The sequence below is a fragment of the Mesoplodon bidens genome (genome assembly GCF_964165515.1).
Source record: "Mesoplodon bidens genome assembly, chromosome: 7".
Classification (NCBI taxonomy): Eukaryota; Metazoa; Chordata; class Mammalia; order Artiodactyla; family Ziphiidae; genus Mesoplodon; species Mesoplodon bidens.
In genome coordinates, this window is record NC_138164.1 from 63,438,273 (window position 1) to 63,463,277 (window position 25,005).

The following is a 25,005-nucleotide window of genomic DNA, read 5'->3' on the forward strand; positions in this document are numbered from 1 at the left end:
ATGAGAAGTTGAGGAAAAGAGCATGAGGAGTGGCGTGCAAATCTTCATTTTTCAAAGGTTTTTCCAGCTTCTGTAGAGGATGGATCAGCTGAGAGCAAGAAAGTGTGTGGCGAAACCAAGCAGAAGGCTAGTTCATCTGAGCAGCAGATGCTAGCTTAGATTAGCCTGTTGATGGTGGGAATGGAAGGGGACAGACCGATGAAATATTTAGGAGTTAGAACTGACCAGGCTTTGGTGGGGGGGATGAGGGAAAGGAGGCAGTCAATCACAGTTTGGGGCTTGAACAACACGGTGAGGGTGGAACTCTGGGACAACTCTGGGGAGGAAGATGAGAGCTCAGGCTGCACCCAAGGTGGCTGTGGACCACCACACGGATATGGTGAATAACAGGCTGTTGGTTGGACATATGACTCTGGAGTTTGGAGGTGCTAAAAGCGAAGGAAATCATCTTGCACAAAGGTGAAAAGAGTGTCTAGGACAGAGTCCTGGAGAACTGCCCCCCCCACCCCGCCCCAGCCCAACCATTAAATATGTTAGAGAGGAAGAAATGAGCAAAGAAAACTGAGAGACATGGTTAAAGAGGGAGGAGGATAGCCAGGAGAGAGTGGCGTCCCTGAAACAGAGAGCAGTGTGTTTCAAGAAGAGCAGGACCTGGTGTGGCTGAATTTAGCAAGGAATAAATACAGGAAAGGCTCTTGTGATCTGGGATTTGTCCTGAGGTGTCCTCATGAAGGCGGGGCTTGAGGGGCACCTGGGCAGGCCGGGGGATTTAGATACACAGAGGAGAGGGCCTGACCTGGCATGTGTGGGAAACAAAATAACACCAACAGGTAGAAATAGAAGGAGGTGGGGCCAGAGGATGCCAAAGAGGGTAAAGAATTGGTGCCATTAATTGACTGGCCAGTTCATGCTCATTTAATGCTCTCAACTACCCTGCAAAGTAGGAAGCTACCAACCCTTTGGTATAGAGGGGAACACTCAGCCCTAGAAATCTGAAATGACTTGTTCAAGACGATACATATAAGTGGTAATGACTGAATTTTAACCTGGGTCTGTCACCTCATCCTTCCCAAGGAGGAAAATAGATCAGAGAGGGTCAGGGCTCGACAGGGGTGGAGAGGAGGGAATAAGCATGTAGAGATTTGGACGCAGTATCAACAAGATGTGGAGAGTCTATATAAGTCGAGGGTGGGGTAGAGAGTCAGGGCTTGCGGCTGGAGCAACTGGGCAGAGGGAGGTACCATTCACTGAAGTGGAAAAAGCAGCATATAGATTCACGGGAAGACGGAGGCTTTGACTTTGACTTGAGTCCGCCTGGCCTACCTGACATCCAGAGGAGATGTCAGGAGGCAACGAGATACACAGATCTGAAGGTCAGAACACTTCAGACTTGGGAGATGTGAAATACTTCAGTTCTCGTTCCTTTATTTTATCTTCTTAACAACAGAGTTGAGAAGGGGCTGGTTCTCAGTTCTGGGAGAGACGTGACGGCGGAAGGGTGTCATTCCGCTGATTCAAAGACGACTCCCGGCTCACCTTTGACTCGGTTCCCCCCACAGATGGCTTTTCCCCGCCGCAGGGCCGTGAAACCCAAGGCCCTGACCTGCCTTCTAGTGGGTTTGCGTTTCTTGGGCCTGCATCTGTGGTTCCCCGAGGCCAAGTCCCAGCAGGAGAGGATGTCGGATGGCTCCCCGCAGATTGCCCGTGTGGCCCCTGCTGCTGCGCCGCCGTCCAGCCCAGGGCCTCCGTGCTTGGCCAACGCCTCGGCGAACGCCACGGCCGACGTCGAGCGTCTGGCCACGTGCATCCAAGACTTCCTGCAATACCTCCACTGCCGCCACTTCCCGCTGCTCTGGGATGCGCCGGCCAAGTGTGCGGGCAGCCGTGGGACCTTCCTGCTGCTGGCCGTGAAGTCGTCGCCTGCCAACTACGGGCGTCACGAGCTCATCCGCCGCATGTGGGGCAGGAGCGCAGCTACGGCGGGCGGTCGCGGCGCCCCCTCTTCCGGCTGGGCACCGCCGCTCCCGAGGACACGGTGGTGTCCGCTCCAGCGGCGGTGGTGGCGCTGGAGGCGCGCGATCACGGCGGCGTGCTGCAGGGGGACTCCGCGGACACCTTCCTCAACCTCACGCTCAAGCACGTGCACCTGATCCACTGGCTGGAGGCCTGCTGCCTGCACGCGCGCTTCCTGCTCAGCGGCGACGACGACGTCTTAGTGCACACAGCCAACGTTCTCCGCTTCCTGTAGGCGCAGCCGCCCTACCGCCACCTTTTCGCCGGGCAGCTCATGAGCGGCTCCGTGCCCATCCGCGACAGCGGGAGCAAGTACTTCGTGCCTCCGCAACGCTTTCCCGGACCCGCCTACCCAGTGTACTGCAGCGGCTGCGGCTTCCGTCTGTCCAGCCGCACGATCCAGGCCCTGCGCCAAGCCGCCTGCCACATCCCGCTCTTCCCTATCGACGGCGCCTACATGGGCATGTGTCTGGAGCGCGCCGGCTTGGCGCCCAGCGGCCACGAGGGCATCCGGCCTTTCGGCGTGCAACTGCCCGGCGCCCGGCAGCCCTCCTTCGACCCCTGCATGTACCGCGAGCTGCTGCTTGTGCACCGCTTCGCCCCCTACGAGATGCTGCTCACGTGGAAGGTGCTGCGCGACACCGGGCTGAGCTGTGGCGGGGGGCGCAGGGTCTCCTGAGGCCGGGTGGGCTGCGCTGGGGGCGGGGATGAGCAGCCTCCGCACGTGATGCTTTTCGGGCTGAGCGCATCTTCCCTGCTCTGGATACCTTCTGTCCTACCCAGCGTGGTGCCCTTGAATCCTCGCTGCACTTTGGAATCACCTGGGTGAAGGGGGTGGAAAATTCCTATATCCTGGCCTCAACTCCAAAGGTTCTGATTGTCTTGGGTTCCCCCAGACTTCTCGGTTTTTCTTAAAGCTCCTCAGGCAATGGGAATGCACAGCTAGGAATGAAGCCCACTGCACGAGGGATGGACCCAGCTCCATCGCCCCCTTTGTGGGCCTTCCAGGACACCCACCTCGAGTCACTGCGGGCAATGGAGCAAGGGAGGGGTGAGGAGCCAGGATCAAATGTCGCCTGCAGGTGCAGGACACATGCGAGTTGTTACTTCGTCATTTCCTCCGCAAATGTGTGGAGCTGGACTGCCAGCCATCAGAGGGATTCCACTCCCCAGAAGTCAGTCTGAAACTGGGACCTAGAAAGCAACCCCCCCAGAGTCGGAGCTGAGGGTGTCTGGCAGCCTCCCTCCCACCTGGTTCTCCCCCACTACTCCCCAACCCCAATCCCTGTGAGGCCAAGACCCCCACTGTGCAAAGTGGAAACCGAGGCCCAGCCAGGGCAGTGACTAATCCAGGGCTGTGTGGTCACTGGCAGACAACACACCACGGGTCCCCTCCACACTCAACCTGACCACAGCTAATGGCCTGTTCAGGTCTGGCCCACGCACACCTGCCCTGCCAGCACTCACTCCCAGGGGACAGAGACAGGCTCCTTGCCGGGGTCTGGGCCTCAGGGTCAGTCGGCCTGGGGTAACCAAGCTGGGAGTTCAGTTCAGGGGTCAGTGTGGGGATGCCATGGGGGTCAGTCATGAGGAAACTAGGAAAGGCAGTGATTGGGGAATCTGGAGGACACTGTTGAGAAAGCCTGTGGAAGGTCAATGTAAGGGGCTATATTTGGGGGCTGGGGGGACCTGATCAGTAACCATGAAGGATTAGGGAGTGTGCGGGGGCGACTGGGGTCTGTTGTGAACATCGAACAACAGGCGGAGATTCAGTGACCAGACTCCGAGGGTCAGGCTGTGGTCCTGACCTCCAGGAGCTGCCAGTTGTTGGCAAAGTACAAAAATCAAGGAAACAGCTTAAGAGTGAGGCAGATATGTGTGCTGTCAAGGTCTCAACTATATAAGATGGACAAGAAGGACTGAGCTTCAAGGAGGAAAGCCTAGATGAGAAGCCAGAAGGCTGACCAGATGCCTCCCCTGCCCTCAGGTCCAGTCCTCCTTGCTGGAGGACTCCATCCAGCAGAACCATGTGCAGCGCCCTGCTTTGTCGGGCCTTCTCCTGCCCCTGCATCGTCGCACAGCTCTGATCCCTTTACTGGAAACATCCACCAACCACCACTGTCCATGTCTCTTGTATCAGTGAGGATGCCTGCAGGGGAGGCTGGCCACCAAACTCTGCTACCCGCTTCCTCCTGGGCACACACCTAGACTACACTTCCCAGACCCCCTTGCAGTGAGGCGTGGGCATGTGACCAGGCTGTTTTCATGGCTGTGTGTGGTTGTGATGAGGACCCCTCCTGAACCTGGGCCTCATCTGTGCTCACTTTCCCCTTCCCCTGGATTGGAACACGGATGGGCCTGTGACCTTGCAGATGAGGACAACACCCCAGGCCTAGGCCTGGGTTTCTCAACCTTGACGCTCTTGCCATTTGGGGTAGGGCGGTTCCTGAGCATGAGAGAGCATTTAGCCGTATGTGTGTCGTCTGCCCAGTAGATGCCAGAATCACACCCCGAGTCATGACAACCAAATATATCTCTAAACGTTGCCAAATGTACTCTGGTGAGCAAAGTCACCACTGGTGGGAACCACTGGCCTAGAGGAAGGCAGGGAAACAAGAGGGCTTCCCAGTTCACTCCAGGGAGTGGGGCTGCCCATAGACTGACCTGGAATACTCAGCTCAAACTATTGAGAAGAACAAAATAAGCCTTTATGTTTTTTGAGCCTCTGGGATTTTGTCAGCACTTTGTTAGGGCAGCCTTGCCTTATCCCAGGTAACCTAATGTGTCCTCTCTGATCCCTGTTTTCCCCAAACCAGACTGGCTGCTCCCAGAGGGAGGTACCATGTTTGAATCACATCGGGTTTTACCCCGTGGAGGGAGGCCCTGGCATCTTGCAGGCTCACTCTTGGCTCTGGGAGGTGGAAAGAGCAGGAGGAAAAGGCACCATCCAAACACCCTTTCTGCAGTCCCGGCCATGGGTGCTCAGGAGCCGTGGCCACTTGTCCCTTGCCGGCCTTGCTCCTGAGCAGGGTCTGGCTCACAGTAAGTACTTCCTAAATGCTTTAGGGGTGAACAAATGAATGGATGTGCCCACTCATTTGTGCCCATCTGTCTGAGTGGCATGAACTGTATCCATTGGGAGAGTATTAGTTTCCTATTGCTGCTGTAACAAATTACCGCAGAATTTCTGGCTTAAAAACACAAACACAGTTATTATAGCCCTACATATCAGAAGTCCAGAATGAGTCTTGCTGGGCTAAAAGTCAAGGTGTCAACAGGCCTGCATTCCTTCTGGAGGTTCTAGGGCAGAATTTATTCCCCTGCCTTTTCCAGCTTCTAGAGTGTGCCCACATTCCTTGGCTTGTGGCCTCCCTTCAACTTCAAAGCCAGCAGTCACATCATTCTGACCTCTGCTTCCACTGGTCCCATATCCTCTGACTCCTCTGCCTCCCCTGTCATTTACAAGGACTCTTTGATCACACTGGGTCTGCCTGGGTAATTCAGGATTATCTTCCTGTTTTAAGGTCCACTGATCAGCAACCTTCATTCCATCTATAACCTTAATTCCCTTTTCCCATGTAACCTAACATATGCATAGGTTTCAGGGATTAGGGCCTAGACATCTTTTGGGGGCCATTATTTCTCGTACGACGGTGTCCAATAAATATTGAATAAATGAACAATAATGAAATAATGAACAAAATTAATAAATTAACAGATGTGATTCCTTCACACAGGCCTCCGTGACGTGAACTCATTCTGGACAGCTGAGTATCATTAACCCTGAATTCTCTTCCCACTTGCCATTTATCAAGTGCTTGTAACAGACAAAAAACAAGAATGCTGAGGTGTCAGGAGAGGACACCTCTGTGTCCTTGGAAAAGTCTGAATTCTGTGCTGTGACAACTTCCTCCCATTTTCCTGACAGGCAGGTGGATTATCCCCACTTTATGGGTAAAGAGATTAAGATTCAGGAAACTCACAGCTCAGAAGAGTCAGAACGCCACATTTATAGGCCTACTTTGTTACTCTGGGTCCTGGTCAACCCATCTCTGAAGCTGGGCTGCTCACTGTCACCAGGCCCAGCGAAGGCCCACGGCCCGCGCAGCCCTGGCACCCGCTGATGTTACCTGGTTCCCTTCCCCTCTCCTGGCTCATCGGGCTCTTTTGCGCCCCGCAGCCGCCAGGGGGCGCGCCCTGCATACAGTTTCCGCGCGGAGGCGGGCGGCTGGTCCTTGGGTCTGGGTAAATCTGGGCCCCAGGAGCCTGTGCTCCCAACTCCCTTCACCAGGTCGGCCTAGCTGACAAGAACCCCACGAGCAAGGAAAATGATAGGGCTGCCTCACTAACAAACACAGATGCAGGGCCTCCCTGGTGGCGCAGTGGTTGAGAGTCCGCCTGCCGATGCAGGGGATACGGGTTCGTGCCCCGGTCTGGGAGGATCCCATATGCCGCGGAGCGGCTGGGCCCGTGAGCCATGGCCTCTGGGCCTGCGCGTCTGGAGCCTGTGCTCCGCAACGGGAGAGGCCACAGCAGTGAGAGGCCCGCATACCGCAAAAAGAAAAAAAAAAAAAAAAAAAAAAAAAAACACAGATGCAAAATCCTACACGAAACGCTAGTAGACAATGTGGCAATATGTAAAAAGGATGTCAGAGCACCTAGATGGATTTATCCCAGAAATTTGAGGTGGGCTTAGCATTAGAAAAGGAATCAGAATACATGGATAAAAAAGGAATATCTGTCAATGTGGTACATCACATCAAGAAAAATATGAATATCTCAGACGTGGCGGGGGGAGGGAATGTTTGATAAAATTCAACATCCGTTCATGATTTAAAGAAAATCTTGGTAAAAGGTGAAAGCATTTCCTTTAAGAGTCAGAAAAGACTAGACGTGTCCATCATCACCACTGTTCAACATTGACCAAGGCTTGAGAGCACAGCAAGGCAAGATAAAGATTTAAAATGATAATGACGGAATTCCCTGGCGGTCCAGTAGGTAGGACTCCACACTTTCACTGACGAGGGCATGGGTCGTCCAGGAACTAAGAGTCCACAAGCCATGCAGGGCAGCCAAAAAATAAAATGATAATGACTTGAAAATTATCAGAACTTCAGAGGCTTGCAACCCTATCAGATCCAATTTCCCCACAAAATTAATGCTATACTCCCTATCCTGAAGTGAAATTCTTAGAGAATATAATCTGTCCACACATATATTTTCCAAAAACCAATGTAATTCTTTTATTGTAATATAAAAGGTTAATAAAAGACAAATAAAATTGTATGAATTATGATGTGTAAATTCTTGGGCACAACAAAAAACTCCCTTACAAATTTTCAGATCTCCCCCCAGGGGGCAGTACACCTCATTGAGAACCATTAGCCTACTTAGAAAACCCACCAAAACACACACACAAATCCTACAGTTAATTAATTAAAATAATTTTAAAATGTACCAAGTCTTCCAGTACAAAATCAATGTACAAAAATCAATTTAGGGCTTCCCTGGTGGCGCAGTGGTTGAGAGTCCTCCTGCTGATGCAGGGGACGCAGGTTCGTGCCCCGGTCCGGGAAGATCCCACATGCCGCGGAGCGGCTGGGCCCGTGAGCCATGGCCGCTGAGCCTGTGCGTCCGGAGCCTGTGCTCCGCAACGGGAGAGGCCACAACAGAGAGAGGCCGGCGTACCGCAAAAAAAAAAAAAAAAAAAAAAAAAAATCAATTTAACTTCTATAGTAGTTACAAGCGATCAGGACAAGTCATTTGTAAAAGTACCATTTATAATAGAATAAAAATGTACCTAGGACCGAATCTAAAAGTGATGCAAGAAAAAAAGTTAAGATTTTTTAAACATCTAAATTAATGTGTAGAGATATCATGTTATAAAGCACCTCCAAGCCCCTGACTTCCTTGTATCCTCCCCCCATCCAGGGAACAGGGATTATTATCATCCCCATTGGGCAGATGTGGAGACTGAGGCCCAGGTAAGTAAATGACCGGGCCTCCTGCCTGCCATTCCTGGGCCCTGACCACTGCCCCAGGCACGGTGCCTGACATCCACCACACCCAGAGCCGAAGGCTGCAGCTGCACAAGGCCAGAGACCAGGTCTCTAGGCTCCAGAGAGAGGGAGGCAGACAGCAGTTTGCCACACACACACACACGCACGCACGCACGCGTGTGCACACACGCACACACAGCCATAACATTATTTGTGTCTTCAGCAAAGGAAAACCCCCTCAGCCCCACCCATCTCAGCGGCACTTGGGAGCAGGAGGCAGTAACCCTTCGAGGCAGGGGGGAGGGTGGAGCTCAAAGGTGAGGCCCCACCTCAGTTTCCTCCACCCCGATGCCATACCTATCCCCTCCCTCAAACCCAGAAGAAAAGAGCAAATAATGATTCTGGGGAGACCAAGTCCGAGTCTGAAGGGCCCCGAAAGATGCCTTCCCCGCCCCCAGCCCCAGTGGAAGGGAAAGCGGGCCAGAAAGGCGCAGTGGCTCCAGCGTCGCACAGTGAGGGCCCCAGGCCCGACCCCAGCTCGGAATGCAGCCCTGGGGAGCGGACGCTCTGGGGTTTGAACGATAACTACTTCGAGTGTTTGTCTGCCTGGGCCCTGAGTGAAGCCCCTCCCGTCGCTGCCCAAGCAGAGTGAGGACTCCGCCCGTCAAGGCTGGGCTCTGAGCCGGAGCCTGAAGCCGGGAGAGCAGAACCACCGGCTTTGAAGGGGCCTCCCGGGCTGGCTGCCCGGGTTTCGCGGTGGGGGTGGGGAAGTGCCGATCTCTTAGCCTTGACTCAACGTCGTAACAGTTGTTAGAGCTGGCCTCTCTCCACCCTGGGACGGTCATTTCCAGAATGATTCTGTAGTGGTGACGACCCTCTCCTCCCCTCCAGCCTAGACTCAGCCTGGCCTTGGAGGAACAAACAGGCCCATTAACCTATTTTCCCAGCAGAAGAGCAGTCTTTCCGGAAGGTTAGTTCTCATACTCCCAAGAACACAGAAATGACGTTTTTAAAATGTCTTTTGTTTTTTTCTTTCTTTACTCCTGGTCTCAAGAGTTTGGAGTTGTAGAAAAGAGATTGGATTTGTATTCTAGAAAGTTCAGTTGGCTGTGGGAGAAGGGATCTGAGGGGCAGAAGGGGTCCTGGGGAGAGTGAGGTGGTTGTTTATTTGTTTATTTTATTTTTGGCTGCGTTGGGTCTTCCTTACTGCGTGTGGGCTTTCTCTGGTTGCAGCGAGCGGGGGGGCTACTCTTTGTTGCGGCGCGGGCTTCTCATTGCAGTGGCTTCTCTTGTTGCGGAGCACGGGCTCTAGCTGCGCGGGCTTCAGTAGTTGTGGCGTGTAGGCTCTAGAGTGCAGGCTCAGTAGTTGTGGCGCACGGGCTTAGTTGCTCCGCGGCATGTGGGATCTTCCTGGACCAGGGCTCGAACACGTGTCCCCTGCATTGGCAGGTGGATTCTTAACCACTGCGCCACCAGGGAAGCCTGCCACCCATTTTTAATTATAGAAGCTTTTATTGTTTTATGTCTGCTAAAGCTATTTCCTCCTCATAGTATTACTTTTTCAGCATTCCCATTCTTGCATGTTTATCTTTCCATATGGACTTTGCATCTCGTCTATCTTCATAAGAGAGCTTGCTGTTTTTTTTTATTGGGATTGTATTGAACTTACAAATTAACTTAGGGAGAACTAACATCTTTATAATGTTGAGTCATAAAATCCAAGAACAGGGGATATCTTTCCATTTGTTCTTAGTTGGTGTCTTTCAAGAATGTTTTAAAATTTTCCTCAGGTAGGCTTTATGCATTTCTCATTAAATTTGTTCCTAAGCACTTAATCTTTTTTTGTTTTTATTATGAAAAGGGTTTTCTCTACCCTTATGACCTTTGTTTATTATTTGTATATATAAAGGCCGTTGAATTTTGTATTTTAATTTTGAATCCTGCTACTTCACTGAACTCTTTCACTATTTGAGTTAGTTTTATCATTGGTTCTCTGAGTTTTTTTTTTTTTTCAGGTATAACATTATATCATCTGCAAATAGATATAGTTTTTTTTTCTTTACTCAATTTTAGGCCTTAAGTTGATTTATTTTGTTAAATTATATTGGCTAGTACCTCTAGTACGATGTGGAATAGTGGTGTAGATAGTGGCTATTCTTGCCTTGTTTCTGATCTTAGTGGAAGTGCTTCCAGTGCTTCTTGATTAAATAAGATGTCGGCTTTAGGACTACATTTTATTGCGTTGAGAACGTATCCCTCACTTCCTGTTTCATTGAATGTTTTTATTGTGAATCGGTGTTGAATTTTGTTAAAAGCTTTCTTGGCATCTATAGAAAAAAATCATGGTTTTCCCCTTAGGTTCATTAATATGGTGCATACTTGTTATGGGTTGAATTGTGTCCCCCCAAAGATGTTGAAGTCTAACTTCCAGTGCCTCATAATGTAAATTTGGAAATAGAGTCTTTACAGAGGTGATCAAATTAAAATGAGGTCATTAGGTGGACCCTAATCCAATATGACTGGTGTCCTTATAAACAGGGGGAGTTTGGACACAGAGATAGACAGACACACATGGAGAACACATGTGAACATGAAGGCATAGATCATGGTGTTGTGTCTACAAGCCATAGACAGACACACAGGGAGAACACGTGAACATGAAGGTATAGATCATGGTGTTGTGTCTACGAGCCAAGGAGTGCCAAAGATTGCCAGCAAACCACCTGAAGCTAGGAGAAAGGCACAGAGCAGATTGTCCCTCACAGCCCTTAGAAGGACCCAACCCTGATGACACATTGATCTTGGACTTCTAGCCTCCAGATCTGTGAGACAATAAGTTTGTGTTTAAGCTGCCCAGTTTGTGGTACTTTCTTATGGCAGCCCTAGCAAACTAATGCTATTAATGGATTTCCTATTATTAAACCAACTTTGTATTCCTGAATAAATCCCACTTGGTTTTGGCTGGTTCTTAATAATATCCAGGATACTAACAAAATATAAGCAGTGTTTCAGGGTAGCATGGAATTAAGAGCAACTCAAAGTTCATTTTGCCCTTCATATCCCTATTTTCCATGGTGTGTGCTCTCCCCTGGAGTTCAGTGTGACTCTCCCATTTCCTAAAGTCTCAGAATACCACTAGTTCTGCATGTCCTGAAAAGTTCTGTATGTCCAACTCCACTCCTCTCCCTGCGATCCCGTCCCCTTGGCTAGATGGGTGTGGGGGAACTTGAATGGTTACTTGAATATTTTACCCCAAGACACCAGGCGTTAGGAGCCTTCATGTTGAGCCATTTCCCATGCCAAGGGGCTTCCTTTAGGGTTCTCAAACAATAGCTAGACAATTAGATCTGTTGGGATTTTTTAAAGAAATTATTATTATAAGGATTTCACTTGGGAAACTCGTTACATACAGGAGCAGTGAAGATAGGAGTTTGCTGGCCTGCAGCAAAGAAGATTCTCTCCAGGGCTCTGGTGGGGTGGAGGCTATGGAGTCCTGCAGAGCTAGGAAGAGGGAACTAGGTCACAGCTCTGGGTGACAGAGACTCTCCCAAGACAAGTAGAAAGGGCTGCCCTGTGAGGAAATGAGCTCCCAGTTACAGGGGGATGCAGCAGAGGTTGGACAGCCAGTCAAGAAGCCATCAGAGGTGGCCTTTCCCTGGGGGAGAGAAGAGGAGGAGGGGGATAGAGGAGGAGGAAGAGGGGAAGGGCATGAGTGGAGTCAGACAGGGTAGGGAGGATCCCAGTTCTGCCATTTCCTGATTGTGTGACCGGGGCATCTCCTGAGGCTCAGTTCTATCATCTGTAAAATGGGGCTAATGAGGGCTCCTGCCAAGGGTGGTTGTGAGAATTACATGGGAAAAGCACCTGCACAGCAGGCCCCGTGATGGCACCATTCGGTGAATCAGTTTATAGCAACTGACCAGCAGGGACCTGGGGCCCGAGCATCATCAGAGCCCCGCCCCTTCCCCCAATTTTTTGGGAGACCAAGCTCTTCCTGGCTTGTCTGGAAACCTCTCCATCTCAACTCCCAACAAGAGCAAGGCCAATGCCTCCCCCATTCCACCAGGCTGGGTGCCCTGGACAGGTCACTGTCCCTCTCTAGGTCTCTTTCCTCATCTGTCAGAGAAGGTGGGAGCTGCCAGAGATGGGCTCTGAGGTGGGCCCTTCCAGTTCTAATATCCTAGGATGGCTGGGCTTCTAACCAGCCATGTGTACATGTCTCTGCTCTTGGGACCCAGTGTCTTCAGAAAATGAGGGGGTTGGGCTAGATTAAAATAACATCGAGAGCACTTACTTCGAGTCAGGGCCCACTCTAGGGGTTTTACATGGCTCAGTCCATTTAATGCCCACAACAGCACCATGGAGTGGGTGCTACTATAATAATTTTATAGGTGAGGTGACTGGGGCACAGAGAGTTTGGGTCACTTGTCCAAGGTCACACAGCTAATATGAGCCCAGGCAGTGAGTCCAGTGTACGTTCTTGCAACCACCACGAAACACTCCTCTTGTGGCTCCAACAGTCTGAAATACAAAAGGGGGGCTGATTAGTCAGAGTGACTTAGAGTTACACTGGGAACACTGGAAGGAGAGATGAGTGGGTCTGAGCTTCTCCATCTGCGAAGTGGGCTGACACAGGCCTCGGATGAGCATAACAAACACGTCTGCCCTGCCGTCCCAGAGCCCCTACTGTGTGCTAGGGCTGGTCACTCACAAACCTTCTCAGTCTTATTTGGGAAATATGCCCCTCCTGCTGTCGCCCCATCACAGCATATTGAGTAAATAAATACTCAATACGGGCCTGGAGCTTGCTTTCCCCATCTGACAAGGGCCCTCCTTGTGACTCCTGGGGTCTGGGTCCCGCTCCTCCATCCAGAATCTTGGGGATGGATATAGACATGGAGATAGGGAAGAGATGGGCGCTCGCCTCTTCGAGTCCTTCTTTTCCCAGCCCCCTGCCTCGGTGCCGACCTAGGCTGGGCTCTGGGGAACTCCCGGAGATGCTGGGAGGGAGGGACCGGAGAACGCGGGCCCGAGCAAGCCGAGACGGTCACAGACGAGACGGCTGGGCCGCTCAGGCCCCCAAATCCTCGCCTACTCTCCAGCGGGAACTCTGCCGCCACCTTCCTGCCCGTTCACCTCACAGCTCGGCGCCAGTTCGCATGCGCTGCAATCCTGGCCCTCCCGCCCGGCTGGAAACCACGCCTCTGTCCCCCAGTGGACGGAGGCCGCTGGGTGGGCCCGGCCGCCCGGGAGTCCTAGCTCGGGCCCCGCCCCAGGCCAGCTCCAGCTGATCTCCGGCCGGAGCCAGAGGCAGCTGAGAGGGCCGGTCCAGCTTCCGCTCCAGTGCCAGCGCCGAGCCCGGCATCCCCGAGTCCGCTGGACCCGCGGCGGCGCGGCAGGTAGGAGGCTCTGCGCAGAGGGAGGCGTGTGCGAGCGCGCGTGTGTTCATGTGTGTATTTCGGAGGTGTGTGTGAGTGTGTGTGTGTGTGTGTGTTATGGTTGCAGCGAGGGCCGGTGCGTGCCCTGTGAGCACGAATCGGTGGGTGTGGGGTTGCACATCCTGCAGCCGGGGAGGAAGGAGGTGAGCGCTGGCTTTGAGGCCCGGGGGGGTGGGGGGCGGGGACCTCCAGGATCCGCCCCGGCCCCGGGGGTTCGTTGCCCCCCCACCCCGGCTCGAGGCTAGGGGCGTCTTCCCACTGCACGCTAGGGTCCACAGCTGGTTTCATGGTGCTTACGCGCCGGGGTTTACCTCCCGGGGCTTGACCGGCTCTTGCCCCCCTCTTCCTCACAATTCCCCTTTCGTGTCCCTTCCCAGGCCTCCACCCATTCAATAACACAACCCCTCCCGGGTACCTCCCCATCCTCCGTCCCCCGGCTTGGGAAAGGGGGCAAGGCCACAGTCGATTCCCTCCCTCACCATCTTCCCAGGTTGAATAGGGGCCTTTTTCCTGGGCTGCTGGGCTTGGGTGTGTGTATGAGGGGGCCAGGGAGGCAGGGAGAACTGGGGGAGAATGGGTCTTGGGCTGCTCTGATCCTGCCACCACCTTTCAGAGTTGGGAGTCTGAGGAGACCCACCTGGGTTCCAGAGGTGAAGCAGGACAGGTCGTTAACAGGTGCCAAGTTCTCACCAGGCTTCATTTCCTGTGGTGGGATTCAGCCCCAGACCCCACAGGGTGGAATAGAGTGAGGCACAGAGGGTGAAGTGACCTACTCTCTCTCTCAGGCCTGCTGAACCAGAATTTGCACCTGGGTTGCCCTGGCTCTCAAACCAGAATCCTCTCCCTACACCAGCATTGAAGAGAGAAGTGCCCAGGGCAGTTATTTGTAGGATTCTGGGGAGGGAGAAATCTGGGCAGACTTCCTGGAAGAGAGGGTGTTTGAGTGTGGGGCTCAGCCTACCCTATGAGTGTGAGGCCTCCTGAAGGAACTACTGTATTCTGCTGCAAGGATTGAAAGCCTCCCACCCAGGGTCTTTGGGCCTAGCCTTTGCTGCAGTCCCCAGAGTCCTGGGGTGGGGGTGGGGAGGCCTGGCTGCTTTCCCAGGCTGAGGGCGGGGCAGGCTGGGCCCAGCTGTTGCTGCTTCAGCCCAGAGCTGGGAGGCTGGACGTCGATGTGCTTAGGTGGGGTCATTGCCCTGAGGATCCTCTCTTCTGACTGACGAGGCAGATGGGTCAAACCGAGAAGCCCCTGCCCAGAGTTGCACCAGTGCTGGGAGCCAGTCCCTGCCCAGGAGCTGGGGAAGGTTTCACTGCAAAGGATATATCGGTGCTGGGTGCTGAAGGATGAAAAGTTCACCAAGCAGAAGAGAAAGGGCAGGGCACTGCAGGCCCAAGGAATAGATGGGTAAAGGCCTGGAAGCATGTAACTGAATGATAGCCCATGGGGAGGGGCATTAAATCATCAGATGTGCATCCCAGAAATGTCATCTTTGGCTCTGTGGTGGGTGAGTTGCTAGGGAGGCCCGAGCAGGGAGGGGCCCCTTCCTCTTTCCCCTCGCCTCTCCCCTCCCCAGCTCCCCACCCAGGGCTAGGCTTGGCACCTGAGGAGGGCATCTGATAGGGCTTCCCAGAGCCTGCACAGGAGGGGGTGGTGGAGCATGTGGAAGTGTGGGTAGGGGAGCCCTATCTGAGATGGAGCCACCACTGGGGGTGGAGCAGGTTTGGGGGAAGTCGATGAAGTGTGAGAGGCCTGTGGGCTTTTGGGGATGACGTCCAGGCCACTGCTCCCAGGCCAGTGCTGTCTCTGGCTGCTTCTGCCCCGGCCTTCCCTGTGGGCTCTCAGGACAGCCCTGAAGCCCTGATCCCTGAACGGGTGGCCCTCCCGGATCCCCCAATGGCCACAGGGAAGCCTGTCTCCATGACCTCTCCTACCTGCAGGGCCTGTCATTGTGTCAGGCCTCCTCCTCGCTGAGCCTGGCTCTGCACGTCACCTTGAGGCAGGGAACTTCCCCTGTGAGTCTGTTTCCACATATTCAAAATGGGGGTAAATGCTGCCTAATCATAGGAATTTAGGGGTTGATGATGAAGTTAAATCATGTCACTACAAGTGCTTTACGAAGTACATCGTGTCTGGTAGTCATTATAACTAATAGTACCTAACAATCAGCATCACTTAATCCCTTCTTCCCTGGGGGAGGGACAACCCAGAGGAAGGAGGGGCCGACTTTGGGAGAAGGATGAAAGGAAACAGGGTCTCTCCCATTGAAGTGGAAGCCCCTCTTGGCTTCAGTGGTTGAGAGCTGTGGCCTTCTCAGCCCTCCTGTGGCGGGGCTCACTATCTGGGGCCTGGCAGGTGAGAAGTCTGTCTACTGCCGGTCTTCTCACCTCACCCCTGCCTTTCTCTGCCCCAGGGTCCTCAAGTGCTTTGAGTGCCTTTAGAACCCCCTCCCCCCCACCCCTCTAGCCCCTCCAGAGACCTCTTCTGCCCCTTCATGCCTTGCCCTTTCTGCTCAAAACATTCCTTGGCTGGCAGTGGTCCTCCCGGGCCTCACCTTGAGGGCCCCAGGCTCTGCAGGTTCTCCTCCTCCCTGGGTTGATGGTGATGCCCTGGGATTGCCTCACTTTAGTTCAGGCCGAGCTGCTGACTTCACCTTGGCCTAGGCCTTGCCTTTCCCTGCTCACTAATGGCAAAATGGGCCAAGTCCCTTTGGGGTTCTAGTCCAGGTTTTTTTAGGAAGCCAAGCCTTCAGGCTTGGACATAGGAAGTTGCGAAATGTGAACATTTGCTGGCCTGTAATGGCCCGAGTTATTGCTCCCCGTTCTAATTGTTCAGGGATGTGTTTCTAGGGGTCTCAGCTTTCCCAGGACTAGGGGTATGAGGGTGCCACTGGCTGAGGCTATGGTGGCTTGTGGGTGTGGACTGTGGTTTTCTGCCACAGTGGTGCATGTGGTCAGCTGTGAGACAGGGGACTGGTGGCCGGACTAGACCAAGCCCATTCATTGGTACCCAGCTGGCCAGCACTTTCAGGGTACGCCCAGGATGGCCTCAGGATCTTGAAGCCCGGGGGACAAAAGGCAGAGAGCCTGCTGGCCTGATCTGCCTGCCCCTGCCCAGCCAGCCCTTGCCCCATTGCCCACTGCTGGGTAACTTCTGCCAGTCAGGGTAAGGTGGTAGGACTCAACTGGTGTATTACTAATAATATAGTAACTAAGACACTGAAGTTTGGGGTGACTTTGTTTTCCACTGGAGCAGTTCAAGGAGTAACAACTTCATCCTCACTCACCCACTTCCTTGAGCAGGAGAGAGGTGTGAGACGACATACTTACCCACAGGAATGATACTAATGGTATTCATTTCGTTTCGCTGCTGTAATAAATTAACACTAATTTAGTGGCTTAAAACAACACAGATTTATTCTCTTACTGTTTTGGAGGTCAAAAGTCTGAAAAGAGTCTTATGAGCTAAAATTAAGGTGTCAGGCTGGTTGCTTCTGGAGGCTCCAGGGGAGCCTCTGTTCCTTGTGGCTGTCGGCGTTCCTCATGACCTCATCACCCCATTCTCTCATTGCCTTTTCCTCTTTTGGAGTCAAATCTCCCTTTGTCCCCCTCTTGAGGACACCTGTGATTACATCCAGGGCCCACCCGGATAATCCAGGATAATCTTTCCATCTCAAGATCCTTAATCACATCTGCAAAGTCTTTTTTGCCGTATAAGGTAACATTCTCAGGTTCCACAGATTGGGATGTTGACATTTTGGGGGGCAGTTATCCAGCCTACCACAGGAGCCAACTGCAGTGTCATTGCAGGCGCCATCCTCAGAGATCCCCCTCCTGGGTGCCCGCAGCTGCTGGCTTCCCCCAGGGGGTCACCCTCAGTGTCTGCTTCCGTCTCAGCCTAGGAGCCTTTGCTGGCAGAGCCTGGGCTGCTGCACCTCTGGCCCCGAGCCCAGCCTGAGGCCACAGTAGGCAGAGCTCAGGGATGTTTGGAAGAGGGGAGCATGCTGGCGTGTCCCCACGGGTTGACCCAGAGACCAGACCCCATCCTGGGGTCCTGAACATACGCGTAGGTTAAGCCTTCCAGAGTGGAGTGCATCTCAGACATTCATTCAATAGCCCCAGTGCTGTGCAGGGTCACTTGATCCCCACCATCACCCTGTGAAGGCCAGGCCAGGAGCCCCATTTTGCAGATGAGTATACCAAGGACAATTGGGGCTAAGTCCTGCCTAGAGCAGAGACGTGTGAGGGGAGCCAGGGGTGAGGGCAGGTTGGGCCAGCAGAGCAGGAGACCTGCATTTCGTAGATGAGAACTCTGAGACACAAAGAGGTAACTGTTCTTGTCCCTTCCTGGCCTCATTCTCCCCTTCTGAGGATGCGGATGTGGACGGGGCATTCTGAGGCTCGGATTCCTCCTCTGGGCATGGGGAGGAGGAGGCCCTGGCGTTCAAGGCTGCCTTGGGCAGGAATGTGACGCGGGGCAGAGCAGCACCTGGAACCCGGAAGTGCTGCCGACACGCTGCTTGCCCAGAGACGTGGTTGTCATCCTGGGAGGTCGTGAGTCTCCTGGTGCCTCCAAGGAAGGACCCCCAGCCAAACTCCCAGACAGTGCCTGGCTGTGTGATGTGGACCCTGCCCCAGTGTGGGTCTCCATTGGATCTCCATGGCCAAGGCCATGCTTTGCAGGTCCATTTCTACAGCCTGGTCTCCCTGCCTGCGTCCTGGCCTCCTTTCCATCCAGACTTCCTGTGAATCCTCCAGGAGCCCGGCTCACACCCTGGCACGCTCCCGAGTCCTTAGCCTGGCTTTCAGGGTCCCCATAACCTGGCTGTGGCAGTGTTGCCGTGCTAGCCCTTTCTTCCTCTCCCCTGCACCCTGTCCTCCCGCCTTGCCTAAATGGTTTCCTCCTCCCAGAAGGTTCCATCTTCCTCTGAACCTTCCACTTCTGTCTCTTAAAAATCACAGCCCACCCTATGAGCTCCTGCTTAGATGCCGCCGCCTCCTCGAGCCTTTCCTGCCCCGTCTGAACGCATCACTGCCCTCTTAGAGCAGATCTCTTTGGCTGGTGCTGGGGTTGCTGTCTCTCCTCCACCAGGCTGACCTCCCGGGCTGAGCCTGGTCCAACATTTCACTGCCCCCTTGGCCAGGCACAGAGCAGGCGTGGGAAGGTTGAATGGGGGCATGCAGCTGAGTGGGACTTCTTGGAGCTGATGAGTGGGTCACTGCCTTTGCTTGAGGGAGGGAGTGGTGGGCCAGGGAGAGCAGAGCTGAGCTCTGACATGAGACAGGCTCCTGACTGTCCTGAATGCACCTCTTCCCTCTCTGCGCCCCCTGGGCCTCATCTGTGCAATGAGAACAGTACAGCTCATTTCTGAGGGTGTGCAGGAGTTTGACCTAGGAATTGAGCCTCAGTTTCCCAGTCTGAGAAATGGGCACCATCCCACCAGGTTTCCAACCTTGATTCTTGGAGGCAGGTGGTGCTAGAGGCACAGACTACCTATGCAGGAAGCAGGAAAAGAGGCTGTCCTGGTGACAAACATAGCTGATTGGAAAAGAGCAAGAAGTGTCCCCCTCTTCACCATTCAATGGTGAGAGCCTGCAGGCCAGAGAGGGCAGGGTCTTGCCTGAGGTCACACAGCCCAGTGGAGCTGAGGCAGCTTCAGTAACTTGATCAAGTCTCATTTTTGTAGGTTGTTTCCCCTGTGGGGAGTGAGCCGCACCTGTGAGCTGCAGCTGCAGGTGTCAACCCCGCCCCAGTAGGATAGGGAAGAGCCGCTGCTGCTCTGGAGGCACCTGCCGCTCCCTCTGCACTTTCTCACCAGATGTGCTGCTGGGCTGGGTTTCCCAGGCCCAGTGACTTTCAGTGCCCAAGCCACCTGCTCACCCTGCCTGATGCTGAGCCTTGGCCAGCCTGCTGCCCATGAAGGTTCCCAGCTTCTTCCTGTCCCTGCTGATGCCCGGCAGATCCAGCTGGATCTCACCTGCTTATTGAGGCTTCCCGGCCCCCTCCTCACAACACCCAAGTCCCAGTGGGAACCGCTGAGGGGCAGAGGCCTCGGGACTCATCCAGGGCCACACAGCGGGCCAGCCCCGAGGCTAGCTTTCCCCTCATATACACGGCCGGGGGGACATCAGCGTCCCAGGACCGCTGTCCCCCAGGACCAGCGAGAGACCCTGAGCCCCAAACATGCCTGGCCCTGCCCTCCAGACCCACTTGTCTCTTAGCACAGAGCGCTTGGTCGGGTTTACATATTAGAAAGATCAGTGCAGCTGGGTGGAGACTGGATCGGACACAGACAGAAACCATAAGGGGAGGGCAGTGGAGAAGAAAGACAGGATTTCCCAGTCCCGGTGGCGCCTGCTCGGCCTTGGCCAGAGTGACTCACTGGGCCTGGCCCCCTGGTTCTGCTGCCGGAGCCCCGGTGGCCCCGGCGCAGCTCACACTCCTCACCCCTTCCCCCCCACCACCCTGCCATCCGTTCCTCAGCACATGGTGCATGGGGGAGATGGGGTCCTGGGAGGCCATAACACAACCACAGCTGGACAGAGAGAGACGCGTTGAGCATGTTATTGAAACGGTGGCTCGTGGGGAGAGAGAGGAGTGGGAGTGGCTCTACAATAAAGGGGAATGACCTCATTGATAAAACCCAAACCCTGGGGCTCCAGGCCCCCTCCCTGGCCTCTGGCCTTCCCTGCCCTGGCTCTGGCTGAGGCTCTCCCTGGCCCGCGTTACTACTTCAGCACCTGACCCTGGGTCTCACCCCTCCACGCCCCCCTGCCCTCAGTGAGAGCCCACTTCCCAAAGCTGGCATCCCAGTCTTGCAAAGCCGGTCCTGCCAGCTTTCCCCACTCAAAGCTCTGCACCCTGGCCTTGCGGCTGTTAGCTGATGCTCTCTGCCTTCCCTTCACCTGGAGTGCATCCTGCCTGCGTGCTCCCCCTGCAGGTTCCCGCCTAGCCTTCCAGCCTTGCTTTGTCCAGTTCCATCTTGAAGAGACACCACCATTCTTCCTGCCCCTATGGCCCCACCTGCAACATGCATTGCTTCTGGGACCACTGACCACAGTGTGTCTGGCTTAGTTCTTGGTCTGTGCCTGTCACCCTGTGCCTCTCCTCCCTGGGACTGCCGTGAGGATCTGACCCCCTCCTGTCAGCTCAGGACCAGCCCAGAGGGGTGCCAGAGAAGATGAGCACGTTGGAATTGACTGTTCCCTGAATTATAAGCTGCACAGACCTTCCCTGGTCATGTGGCATAGGGGACAGGGCTCTGTTGCCTGGAGTGGGATGTGGTGGGAGGTTGAGGGAGCGGGGCCGGGGTCGGGGGGCTTTGTCCGTCGGGCATCCTTGGCTCCTTCGGCCGGCCCTGGATGACACCCACTCTGCCGGGCCATGCTGTGCCATGGGCACCCACTGTGGAGTGTGGGAACTGGGGCACAGAGGAGGGACCCGCAGCAGGCCTCCTGTAGTCTCCTTTCACTCCCACAACTGGCTGGTCCCCAAGTAGAGTTGGGTCTGCCTCCCACCCAGCTCTGCGTTCACACATGGGCACACAGGCTCTCTGGCCTGCCTTCTGGTTTTTCTTCCCTGGTCGTGTCCTTTTCCAGTGCATTCTCCATGTGGCAGCTAGGTGGATCTCATGTCCCTCCCCTGCTCAGCACCCTTCCCGCTCTCCATCACCTCAGGATGAAGCCCAATCCCTGCGCCTGGCCTTCCGGGACCTCTGGCTGGGATCCTGGGCAGCCTTGCCTGTGGTCTCCTCCCGCACCCACGCTGCCACTCTGCCTCAGCTCAGTTCCTTTCCCTGAGCGCCCTGCCCGCCCTCAGGGCTGAGAACATCTCCTGAGCATGGGACCCGGCTGGTTGGTACCCCCTCCTCAGAGAGGAAGCTTTGGAGGTGTGTGCCCAGTGGGGTGTGGGGCTGCCACCCCGACCTTGTGGGATCCTCTCTTGGACTTGAGCACCTCAAGGGTCAAAGCCACAGGTGTCCTGAGAGATAGAGGAGCCGGCTCGCAGGAGGTCACAGCCTGTGCATGAAAAAGGCCAAGCCCGGACTAGTGCTGTGACCCAGCCCGGGCTTCTTCCCTGCTCCACACCCCTGGGTCTTCCCACCCTGTGTGCCAGGCAGGACCCTACGGGTATGTAATGTCCCCAAAACTGGTGGGATCAGGGTCACTAGATTCAGCTGGGCCTTCTTCCCAGGGCCCCTGCACAGGCTTTTTCTGTTTAAGATTTTATTAAAGCACAACTGACCTACAGAACAATGCGTAAGTCATAGATACATAGCTCTGTGACCCTATCCATGCGGCCACCACCCAGGTCAAGGAGCAGTGTTACTGGAACCCCAGAAGCCCCCCTCCTACCTCTTCCAGTCCCTACCCCCAAAGGCAGCCACCATCCTGCCTTCAACTCACCATAGATGGCTTATATCTACTTTTCAAGTTTACATCAGTGGAATCGAAGTATTGCTTCTCTTGTTTACTGTTGTGCTCATGAGAGCCATCCGTGAGTTGCATGCAGCAATAATTTGTCCATTTTCATTACTGTATAATATTCCATTAAATACCATATTCATCCTTTCTTCTGGTGATGGACATTTTGGGTGGTTTCTAATTTTTATCTATAACAAATACTACTACACTAAACATTCTTGTACTTGTTTTTTGGTGAACACGTGCATGTGTTTCTGTTCAGTATATACTTAGGAGTAGAATTACTGAATGATAGAGTATGTATTTGTCCAGCTTTAATTGATGTGGTCAGATGGTTTTGCAAAGTGGTTGTATCAGTTGACACTCCCACCACCAACGTGGAAGAGCTGGACTTGGGAGAGAGAGTGTGTGTGTGTGTGTGGTGTTTTTCCCTGCAGCCATTCCGGTCAGGGTGTAGTCGTATTTCATTGTGCTTTTAATTTGCATTTCCTTGTGCTCGCTTCGGCAGCATATATACTAATTTGCATTTCCTTGATGATTAGTGAAGTCCAGCACTTTCCTTCCATCTATTGGCCATTTGGATATGCTCTTTTTCTAATATTTTCTTCAAAAAGCTTTACTGTTTTACCTTTCAGTTAAATTTGCAGTCTATGTGGAATTGCTTTTGAGTGTGGTGTGCGTTCGGGGTCAAGATGAAGCTTTTCCCACACGGATAGCTAGTCAACTGAGCACCATGCATTGAAAAGACCATCCTTTCCCTAATGCACTGTGATGTCACCTTTTGTCAAAATCAGGTGTCCTTGTCTTGGAGGGCTTTCTAGTCTGTTCCGTTAGTCTGTTTGTCTACCCTTTGCCAGCCCCACACTGTGTCAATTACTAGAGTTTTGTGAAGGGTCTTGTCACCTGTGAGTGTGAGTCCTCCAGCTGCTCTTTTTCAAGCGGGCTTGGCTGTTCTTGGCCCTCTGAGTGCTGGCTCTGTTATCCCACCTCTTAGAGGAAGCCCCAAGGCTCAGAGAGGTAAGGTGACTTTCCCCTGCCACACAGTTCTGGAACGCAGTCTTGACTCCTTCCTGGGCAGCACCCTGCCCTCCAGGTGTGATGTAATGCTGCGGTTCCCACCTGCACCACCCGGGAACTTAACAGATTTCTTGAAATCACCTTCCTTCTTCCTTGATATTTTTTAAAGGAAACTGTGCATTTACTCTAAATGGAAAGTCAGTATTACTCTCTAAGTACAAGGTAACTGGAAGAATCTTAAAACTAAATTAAAACAACAGAAAAATCCATTAAGTTGCAGCCAGGTGCTGTTGCTCTGAGCCTGGGGCTGGCTCTTCCTTTTTTAAGTAGATGGGCAAGGGCCGTGAGGCTTTCAAGAACTTGCTGGACCGAACTGAGTTCTCCTTGAGAGAGAAGTGGATGGGGAATAACTTTCTTACTGACTTATTTACTGCCACGTAAAGCAATTTAGAGCGACCCCTGAAATGATCACAGTACTGACCTGGGGCCTGCTTTGGGAAGCCCTGGTGTGATGAGGAGGCTGGAGGCTTGAGGTCCAGTTAATGGGCTGCAGGTTTTGTACATGTTCCTTTTATGTTCTCATCTAAAAAATGGGACTGGCTTCCCTGGTGGCGCAGTGGTTGAGAGTCCGCCTGCCCATGCAGGGGACACGGGTTCGTGTCCGGGAAGATCCCACATGCCGCGGAGCCTGTGCGTCGGAGCCTGTGCTCCACAACAGGAGAGGCCACAACAGTGAGAGACCCGCGTACCGCAAAAAAAAAAAAAAAAAAAGAAAAGAAAAAATGGGACTGAAACTGTCTCCTGTTTCCCCCTGGCTGCGGTGGCTGAACTGTCCAGGAAGGCTCAGTGCTACCTGCCCCCGCTGTAGCTGGCTCCGTGTGACCTGCTGCAAGATGAGCACGTACTCTGCCCACGCACCCCTGGCCTGTCCCTGCCACCTCCAGCAGATCCAGGGACAGCAGATCAGGGCACACCCTCCCGGAACGAGGTACACACTGTTTCCAAGGTGAGGATAGATAGAGCTCCTATGGGGCAGGCCCCGGGGCAGATGCCACCTTAGAGGCTGGAACCAGGCAGGGCTGATAGCAGTTCAGAGGGGTTAGTAAATTGCCCAAGGACACACAGCGCTAAGTCGCGCAGCTGGAATTCAAACTCAGGTCTGACTGACCTGCTGGAAGACTGGGCTCCCTGAGCTCCCTGATGGGTGCTCCCATGCCCTTGTTCTGACCTGAGTCAGTGCCCCCATGCTCAGTCTGTGGAATCCCACTGTGCCAGGCTGGGTCTGAATCAACTTGTGCTTTCCTGCTTCTGAGCCTTTGCTTGAGCTATTCCCTCTGCCTGGAGTGGCCTTTCTCTCCTAAAGCACAGCTGACTTCTGGGTCCAGGCCTTTGCGAAGGCTTCTTTGTGTCCCTCTTGCTGGAATGACGCATATTTCCATTCTGCCTTGTGTCTCTTGGCTGCACTAGACCATGAAGTTCCTTGGGGACAGGAACGCTGAATTGTTGTAACCCTCCTGGCAGGGGAGGCACATTGTAGATGTGACCCAGACATCCGTGCTGACATCCCCTAGGGACACAGTGCCTTAAAGTATGCAAAGTGCTGTTCCATGTGGCCGTGTCTCATTTGATCCTCCCAGAGGCCCTGGCACATTATCTCTTCCTTCCACACAAGGACCATGCAGACCAGAGAGGTAACATGGCCTGTCCAGGTCTCACAGCTTAGGGGGACACTGCAAAACTAAAGCCAAGTCTCTGTCAGGAGCTAGAGAAGGGCTGGGCCACAGCAGAGAGCTCCAGGGCTTTAGCCGCATCTTCCACGGACAACATCAGGAACAGGAGGGGAGGGGGGGAGAGAGAGAGAGAGGCCTGATCTAGTGGGAAGGGGCGAGCCCTGGCCTTCAGGAGACCTGAGAGCTGGTGCAGCTCTGACATGGAAAGCTGATCCCCCTTGGGAGTCCCGGGTATTCTTTGAACCTGTTTTTCCCATCAGTGAAGGAATTCCTCATGCATCATCTGTGTTGGCTCATTCAACCCAAATTCACTGAATCCACCCCTGCTCCCCAGTGTTGGACACTAGGGATACAGAGAGGAGCTGGACATGGGCTCTGTCCTGCAGG

The 25,005-nt window shown here is 53.8% G+C and overlaps 2 protein-coding genes across 2 annotated transcripts in view; both read left to right on the forward strand.

Moving 5' to 3' along the window:
• Window positions 1-1,526: 1,526 nt before the first annotated feature.
• B3GNT6 (UDP-GlcNAc:betaGal beta-1,3-N-acetylglucosaminyltransferase 6) lies at window positions 1,527-2,692 on the forward strand (the record flags this gene model as incomplete). The annotated part of the gene is given in 3 exon segments (XM_081239605.1): window positions 1,527-1,962; window positions 1,965-2,245; window positions 2,249-2,692. Coding segments are annotated over 3 exon segments (1,128 nt in total). The 5' UTR covers window positions 1,527-1,559.
• A 10,595-nt stretch (window positions 2,693-13,287) lies between these two features.
• CAPN5 (calpain 5) overlaps window positions 13,288-25,005 on the forward strand; it is a 49,498-nt gene continuing 37,780 nt past the window's right edge. The window contains exon 1 of the mRNA XM_081238779.1: window positions 13,288-13,411. The gene's annotated coding sequence lies outside the window, so the exon portion shown is untranslated. The remainder of the gene's footprint in view (window positions 13,412-25,005) is intronic.